This window comes from Vanacampus margaritifer, chromosome 15 (genome assembly GCF_051991255.1).
Source record: "Vanacampus margaritifer isolate UIUO_Vmar chromosome 15, RoL_Vmar_1.0, whole genome shotgun sequence".
NCBI classification, from domain to species: Eukaryota; Metazoa; Chordata; class Actinopteri; order Syngnathiformes; family Syngnathidae; genus Vanacampus; species Vanacampus margaritifer.
Window position 1 is genome coordinate 3,280,066 of NC_135446.1, and position 9,243 is coordinate 3,289,308.

Genomic DNA, 9,243 nt, shown 5'->3' on the forward strand with positions numbered 1-9,243 from the left:
ATCTGTGTGCACGCAATTGGTTTTGGTTGACCCCTCACCAGTCTTGAGTCTCAAGACCCTTCTGATGATGTCACTTACATAAGGTAAATATTGGCACTCACTCTAACTGTTTTTGTCTCACTTGACTGGCCTGACCTAAAAAAAATATTGTCATAAAATGGAGGCCTTGTAAGATAAAACCAGCCACAAACTTAGGTGATGGCCCCTAAGAGTTTGATTGTGACATCATTGCAAAACAACAGCATTGAATTCACAGATTAGCCAAGCAAACAATATAAAACTGATTTGGTAAAACTCTCTGTATGAATAATCATAAGCTATCAAGAGACACAAACTGTTTAGATCTCTAGCGACCATTGAACATGCTTCACCATATCTACATTTGCACTTTAGACATCATACTGCTACACTCGGCATCGCAATGTAATCTTCCAAAAAGTAATACAATAAGGATCAGTTATGTCCTTTACAAGTATCTCTTATTGAAACATTGGGACCATTGAAAAAAATGCATAATGTATAGTAGTAGCAGTAGCAGGACTGTTGGTAAACTTTGTCATTTAGTTATGACAAGACATTATATTGTTTTTACAATTCACAAACTCAAACAAATTTAGAGATCAACCAAATTTTGAGGCTCTTTTGAGGCAAACGCAACTGTATGGAAGTAAAACAAAGACCGTTGGCACTATTCACCCACTGTTCCAATAAACGACGGCCTCCAAACGCAGCACACGCTACGTGGTTGTGTTTATTTTCAGAGCAGGTGACGTGCGCGCAACACTCCTCCCATATGTGGCTCGTCAGATGCTGGCGGGGGCTGCCATTGGTGAACTGTTGTTGCTGTAGCAGCTTGTGTCGTCGCCTCTGGGAGGAAGGGAGGGAGAGGGGGTGGAGAGAAAGGGGGAGGCGGTATAAAACCTTTCTACCCCTTTGAGATCTTCTTTTTGGAGGAGGGCAGTGGAACGGGAGGACTGGTAAAACGCGGAAGGATCCCATCTGAAGACCCACCTCCCCCTTTGGTGTGGTATTTAACAACAGGCTTCTGTCGGTCAACTGTCATTGGATCTTTGCAAGGAAAGCAAGCCGTCTACCGCGACACGCTGAGCCCTAAATGAGCACAGGAACCACCGCACTGGGGTCTGGGCTCAAAGTGGAGAAAAAGACGCACCAACTAGCGTGCAGTGACCAGAAAAAAGCGCACATAGGCTGTGGCCGTTGCCTTTCTCAATGCATACCCTTTGTGCCCGGGGAACCATGAAACCAGAGATCAACGCCGCCGTCGGATTTTTGTCGAGATTTCTGCGGGTTAAAGGACACGTAAACGATCGGCAAGTCCAAACGTTCAGCCAGAGTCTACAGGATATTTTGTCAGGTGAGCAAAAACCTTTCTTTGTTTCAGATTCCATTCACCAAACAATGCAATGTATAGAGGCCTCTCACTAAATGTGAGTTTTATTTTTATTCGGCACTCAAATGGGCTCCAAATTTGGTTTACAGACGGCCCGTGAGGAAGTCAGAAGAAGCCTTCTTTGTTCTCGCACAGTCCCACTACGAGCGTCACCAGAGCGCAAAGCTTTGCACACGAAGAAGGCGACAAATGAGGGGCAAATGGCTGACCAAATTGCACATTTCGACGATTTATTTCACACTACCGAATATTTTGCCGTTAAGAACCTATACGGAGGGCTTAAGCGAGCCACTTTGTTAGTAAAGAAGTGTGTGTGTGTGTGTGTGTGGGGGGGGGGGGGGGGGCACAGATAAGGAAGTGCGCCTAGCTCGACAACAACTGTGAGACACTACACAATTACGTAATGTATAGTCATTTATAATCAAACAAACTATTAACCCCTCAAAATAACCCATGTAATTATAGGGGATGTTTAATACTAATGAAATTCCTCTTCTATATGTCCCAATATTAGGCATGTTGTGTCCTAAATCCGTGAATGTGTTTTATAATTTAACATGACAAAATATTTTATTTAAGATGTATTCACTATTTATGATGCCATCTTGTGCATGTATATCCAAATAAGCTGAATTACAGAAATGATACCTACTGTAGCGTATTAAGGTCTTTTTTTTTCCCCCTGACCGTGCCTGCTGTAAATCTACCATACATCTGCTTCACTCCTCGTATGAAACAGCAGATGATGACCTACATTCCCACCGTAAGGGCCCCCGCCTATCCGGCAGTAAAATTGGAGGGCCTTAACTCCTTCAAAACTGGCCGAAGCAACAATATGTAGTACTTGGCATTATCTGTGTGTGTATAACTTTGTTATAAGAGCAATGAAGGCCGCAGTGTTCAATCTTTGTCTTCATAGATGACGTATAAATGAGGTATTAGTCATGTTTTGTTGGTGGAAAAAACAAGAGGGGGGTTGGCTTGTAAACACAAAAGTTTCTGCAAAATGGATCCTGTCTCGGAGGGGGAGGAGAGTGTTTTGGTGTAACCTATAGGAGGACATTAAAGACGGGGGCGGACGTGACGTCATTGGCAGGAGAGGGAGGAGAGTTGAAATGAAAATAGATTCAACATGTACGGGAATTGAGGTTGTTTAAAAAAAACAAAAAACAATCAACTTTATAGAGCACTTTAAAGACAACAACAACTGTAGATGACACATTGAAAAGATGCAGATACAGAGCAGTCAAAAAATCAAAAACAGTTCAAAGAATAAATAAATGACATAAAGACAGTAAAAAAAAAACACTAAAACAATGTCAAGTCTCATGCTGAGTCGAAAGCCAAAGAATAAAAATTTGTTTCATAACAAGAGTTTGAAAAATTGACAGAAAGGAAGCTTGCCTGACATTTAGCAGGAGGTCAATGTAAAATGCTTGATTACCTCAGAGCTTCTGCTAAGTATATACAACTTGATATAAAAAACTGTTCTCTTTTCTGTGTTGTGTGAACAGGGACGATTACATTGTTTATCAACCTTTGGTACACTAGACCAGCCCAAACAAACTCCCCTAAAGCACTTCTGGTGTGAACAAATATGCATCTTTTTGTTAAACTCTTCAGAATAAGTGCGTCGTCCGCCTTCCAATTCCCACCTCCCCTCCTCATGTCCTGGTTTTTAAGAATAGGCTACACCAAACTGACCCCGATCCCAGCTGCTCTAGGGGTTTGGAGGTAGATGCCTTTTGTGGCTCGGCGCGACAGATCCGCCTCAGGCTCCAGTGAGGCAGGGGGGAAGGGGGTGTATGTGTGTACGTGTAGTTGGGGGAGGGGGCTATTATGTTGTTATCCCTGTTGTTGAATGCGGGTGCCCAGTACACTAGCCTACTTCGGTTCTTTGGTTACAATGCATCAAGGGGAATTCAATATGGATGAGACAGGAGGGACGTTTTGTGTTCCTCAATAAATAAATAGCTCCAAACCGAGGAGGCCTGAATGTGTCCAGATCTCATTTCCGCAGAGCAGTCTAAGGTTGTGTATTTTTGTTCCCCACACGCCTTCGCGACAGTCAAAACTTTCAGTCAAAGCCCAAAGGGGAACTGAAAGTGATGGCGTCACTCTTTACTCTGGAAAAACTTCCTCAAAAACAGGATCCTGTCCCTTTAAGAGAGGGTGGAGCCACGCCTCCCAGATGGCTGACTGAGACTTGGAGTTTCAGTGGTTTTGCTCAACCAGTCATGGGAGACTTTGTGACACTGACGGCAGCCAGGGAAGGGATTGTGCAATTCAATGAGTCTGTTTTTTGTCACGTACACGTGGATGGCCGCCTGTTTTATGGCTGCTTATCAGGACTATAACAGGTGGTGCTGTTTTTGCCCTGACAATAACTGCACTTAGCCAGATTCAGACTAATAGAATAACAGAATATCCACAACAAAAATCACTAACTACCTGAGCCAGACTATCAAGCTATCTACTGTCAAGCTTTAAAACAAGACTTCAATCTCATCAATTATTTGTACTGTATATCAGAAGCATATAACTTTGTGATAACACTCGCTCCCAAAGCAGCAGTATTGTGATACAACCCAGAATTACTGACATGTCAACTTGACCCATTTTGTGAACCTCAATCCATTTACCTTACACAAGTCTATGCCGTACCAAACATCTTGCTTATCTTTTGTGAGATTTTTTGCAGTACCCCAAAACCCCGCAGCTAATTTCAACCTGTATCTATATCTTTATTTTCCGGCAGAACAATACAAGCACCACTGGTTCCCGGACAGGCCCTGCAAAGGTTCAGGGTACCGCTGCATCCGTATTAACCACAAGATGGACCCTCTGGTGGGGCAGGCGGGCCAGCGCATCGGCCTGACAATTCAGCAACTCTACCTGCTGCTGCCCAGCGAGCTCACGCTCTGGGTGGACCCCTTTGAGGTGTCCTACCGTATCGGCGAGGACGGCTCTATCTGCGTCCTGTACGAATCACAGCCTATGCCAGCAGCCATGCCAGGAACGGTGGTCGCCAGCTCGCCCTCAGGGAGCACCGGCACGGGGAGCCCAATGACGGACAGTCACATCAGCTGCAAGGAAGAACTGATGGTGCTGGGAAGAGCCAGTCCCTCCAAAGCCTACAACATGATGACTGTGTCCAGTTAAATAGTGCGCACTTTCGGCCTGGCTTACTAGTCGTTCAGGGTCATACCTTGGCCAGTCTAAATGAATTTGAATGGATCAGGGTGAGCCTTTTTAGAAGCTAAGAATATGAAACAAAATACAGAAAGAGGAAAAAAACAAAAGAAAAAACAGAGGATGTGCCCTATCAATACAAGTGATGGAAACCTAGGTTTGATATGACCCCCAACCCCCTAACCCCCCACCACCCGTTTCCCCTATTATCATCATCGATTCTGTTATGCCATTGGATAAGCTGGGTACTCCATTAATTTAGGAGAGTCCTTGTGGAGATGGAACTGTTGGGGCAGCTACACCACCCGCCCAGGACACCCCTCCCCCGATTGTAAACATGGTGATCAGCTTCATCCTGTCAGCATTGACTTTGCACTTTTCTTACTTGTGGTTACTATGGGTTCATGCTAAATACACCACAGCAAATAACACCAAATTGTATGGAATTTATTCCTAAAACAATCTCCCTTGACATTCAAAGTTTGTGGTTGTTTAGTTGAGGAGAAAGTTGATGGTTAGACCCATCGAGGTAAAGCAGCTGTAATAAAAGCATCTATTTTCTGTAAAACCCCTTTTGGACCACAGCAAATCTTTACATGGCAGCGACTGGAGCTAAGATCCTCGACTTTCCCCCTCAGTCAGTGACTCAAACTACTTCTGGCCTGTATGTAAGTGCAAGTGTTTGCGACACCTGCTACCTATGGATACCAGCATGTTCGCCACAATCCCAACCAACCACGTTATTTGTAGCTTTCTGGGGGAGGCCAGAGGAGCTGTCATTTCCCTCTCAATTTAATAAATGTTGTTGAAATTCACAATCAATCTCCTGTGATTGCCCCCTTTTCCTTCGCCAATAATCTCCTGTTTCGCCAAATTTCCAAGTGTAGCAAGAGGGAGGGGCCAATTCTACCCAAATCTGTTAGAATTGACATTGAATGCACTTTGACGTTAGATTGTGTGGGATGTGTACTTAAAAGAAAAAAATAATTGCCTGCATTCCGTCAATTCGAAAGTCAACTTTTACACAATTTATTTTCCGCCCTCCTCATCTGTTTTTGCTCATACTGTATGTAGTTTACCAGTTGGAATTGACGGCTGTCTTTCTGTTGGGGAGTGTGAGAGACTCTGGATTTAAAAGCATTTTTACACTGTATTTGTGAACATTTCAGAGCCTTTGATTGGAGATATTTGGAGGATATTTGTTGGTGGTAGGCGAGAAGCCATTCTCGTGGCACTGTTCATGAAACTGATAGAAAGGTTAATTTCCAAGAGTCTGGACTAAATTACAGAGACTGTCAGATGTTCAGTTTTGACTTGAATTTTTAAAGCAACGCCAGGCCTTGTCAGCCTTTTACTTCACTTGCATCAGTAATTTCCAAGGGCTCTTACTTTTTAAAAGAGAAGTCCTGTTATAAGCTTTGGAGGTGCATTTGCCTTACCTCTTCTCAGATTATGAGCCATTCGTGATTTCCAAGTGACCACCAGCAAACATGGTGGTCTCAACTGCCCTCACACACACACAGCCTGGCAGCTTCACCCTCCCCCTTGTCCAACTTTGAGTGCCTCAAGTGCCACATATCAGCCCTCAGCTCAGACCTCCCTTTCAGCCAAAAGCAACGCCAGCACTGCTAGCCTGACACCACCACCCTAACCACACTTGTGCAGGTAGACTTAATGTGACACATATCATTGTCCAGCACCCACGTTGGAGTCGGCGAAGAATGTTGGGATGTGAGGAGTTCTGTGTTGTGATAGAAGAGCAAGGCAGGGCCAGGGCCGGACTCTTGTCCAGGGCAGCTAAAATCCCTCTGGCCCTCCTCGCTCCAAATGTGTTCAATATCCCCGCCCGGACACCTCCCACCCTCCCTTACAGTGACGGCTAAATAAACCAGCACACACACACGTTTGTTTTACTATCTTTGTGGGGCCATCTCATTGACATGATGCATTTCCTAGCCCCTAACCCTAACCATCAAAAATGATTGCCTACCCCTATTCCTTACCCTAACCTAAAGCATAACCCAATTCAAACCTAAACTCTAAAACCAAGTCTTGACCCTCAAAAAGAAGTCTAAACTTGTGGGGCCCAGCAAAATGGCCCCACGAGGACAAGTGGGCCCCACAACTTTGTGAAAGCCCGAAATGTTGGCCCCACTATGTAACAAAAACAAGACCGCACACACAAACGTGGAGGTGCGTGGTGGGGGGCTAGCGAGAAACTCGGAAGATGAATAATTGAGAGTACAATAGCCTTGTTGTCTCGTTTTCATCTCTCTGGATTGTGCTGCATTTAATTACTGAGTAGCGTCATTTTTTACATGCATATGAAAGGATGCGATGGCTGCACCCACACCCGGCGGTTCTGTATCTGCAGCAGACTGGGTGTTTTTAATCTCCCCTAAACCTGACAGGATCATGGGTAATCGAGCTACAGCCTTTGACGCACTGCACCCCCTATTTGCCTCACTCTCTGCTGATCTGCTCGTCAGCATGGTCTGTGGCATTAAAAAAAAAAGCAAGATTTTATGTTATTGTACTGATCTGGCTTAGTTTCGTTCCACCACTGTCTCCTTCTTATACCTGTCACACATTTTACTAGTTTTATTTTATGGTCACACTGGTAGATATTCCTCTCCTCTTCTTAAGATCTATTTTATGTTTGAAGACCCAAATTTTGAGAAAACAACCAAATCCCCTTTGACGCCTTCTCAACTGTTACCACCACCAACGAAAAATGGCTTGCGTCCTCAGTAGGAGTAAAGATTTCAATGGCATCCATTCAGCTTGTGCGCACATAGCTTACAGAATTGTCATAGAGTAATTTGAGTTTAAAATAAAAAAAACTGGTAAAATAGCACATTAAATGCACTAAAATGTTGAAATGTTTTCGTCTGGAGACGCGAGGAGTCTCTCCTGGAATGTATTGACAAACTCAGGCCTGGGACATACAACAAAAAACTTAGGAAAAGCTTGTTAATTGTGTTAAAATGTGATACAGAAAGGGAGCAGCTGTTTTTTGTTTGTTTTGTTGTCTATTTTGCCATCAACTAGTTGAATTATTGCCACTTTCGCATTTGATGTGTTTTACTAACTGTAGACTGTATCGTACCTGTAAAAGCAATGGTAGAGTGCATTACGTTACACATGGGAAGTGCCAATAATTGAGTTTTTTTTAACTCTCTGGATGTGTTCCTTTTTGTAAGTCATCTTTTAACATACACAACGCTTTTTGTAAGTGCAGCCATTTTTGAAGAAAGTGTTGGCAAGGACCAAAGTTGTTTTGGTTTAAAAAAAAATGGTTCCACAATCTGTAATCATAGACGTATCCTTGGTTTTGTTAATTTTCTTTTCCTTTTTTCCCCTTTTCTATTTACATATAAAAGAAAATAAACAAAAAAATCAGAGCTTACCCAAGAAGAAAAAGCTTGTGATCTCATGTCATCGTTATTGTGTTCTATTTTTTTCTTTCCTTGGGTATGTTGCGATGAACTGCTGTAAATTTGTACAGTTCATGTAAATTGATCGTGCGGAAGTTGTACAGATTTCTATATTTTGGACGAATTTTTGTTTTTTTTGTTCTCTGTAATAAAAGATTTCCTATCTTGGCATCTATGTAAGCTGTTATTATTATTTGCCTGTTTTAGGGCATTATTTAATGCACCTTACATAATTTTTTTTGTGTGTGATTTTCAGATGTGACAGTACATGTTGGTAACAGACTAGTCCATATTGAGATCTGACCTCAGTGATTTGGAACTAGAACGGATATCAGAGCCAAGAGGAATAGAAAAGAGAGCATAAAGCATTCCTTTAGTCTTAATAATGTATTTCCCTAGCTTTTAACTTTTTATGTTTTCCCCACATATATTACTCCTAATACTCTACCTTAAATTATGTACAAATTGGCATTTATGGTACAAACATTGCTATGGTTCCTTTCTTCTATGAAATGTTTCACAAGCTTTTTTTTTTTTTTTGCTTTTCCATCGGCAAAAGAAGGTATACCAGCCTCCTTCCTGGAAAAAAAAAACAGCAGGGCTGCGACTTTGCAAAAGCAAGAGTTCTCATTCTATGTGGCATGCTGGGCTCTAGAAAGGAAGACAAAGCCCATTTTACCATAATGACATTGAAGCATAGGGTACGGTGGCATGGCTCATAATACTTTGACTAAATACTTAAAAATATTCTGCATTACAAATTGCACTTGGCATGAAATCAACATTAGTATATTAATAATAGACAGTAAATAAACCCTTGCTACATCGCAATTTAGTTTTTATGGTCCTAGATCAGAGGTGCCCAAGTGCGATCCTCAAGAGCCCCTATCCAGCCTGTTTTTCATGTCTCCCTCTTCCAACGCAGCTGAATCCAATGATCAAGTTCATCAGCAAGATTTGCAGCAACCTGATAACGATCCTGATCATGCATCAGGTGTGTTGGTGGAGAGAAACATGCTGGATAGGGGCTCTCGAGGACCGGACTTCGGCACCCTTGTTCTAGATCATTGTTGTTGTTTTTTTCTTGTGTTATTATAGGTGTTACTCTTTTTTATAGGGTTTCTACAATATGTTTGTTTTCCAATCCTCTTGCACATTATATTCAGCGTTTAAATGTGTTTATAGGCTGGGCAATAAATCGAT

General features: G+C 42.6%; 1 protein-coding gene across 1 annotated transcript; it reads left to right on the forward strand.

Annotated features, from left to right (window-relative positions):
- Nucleotides 1-925: 925 nt before the first annotated feature.
- btg1 (B-cell translocation gene 1, anti-proliferative) lies at nucleotides 926-8,215 on the forward strand. The gene is made up of 2 exons (XM_077543846.1): nucleotides 926-1,375; nucleotides 4,170-8,215. Exons 1-2 carry the CDS (start codon nucleotides 1,231-1,233, stop codon nucleotides 4,571-4,573), a joined length of 549 nt encoding a protein of 182 aa, XP_077399972.1. The 5' UTR covers nucleotides 926-1,230; the 3' UTR covers nucleotides 4,574-8,215.
- The last annotated feature ends 1,028 nt before the right edge of the window (nucleotides 8,216-9,243 follow it).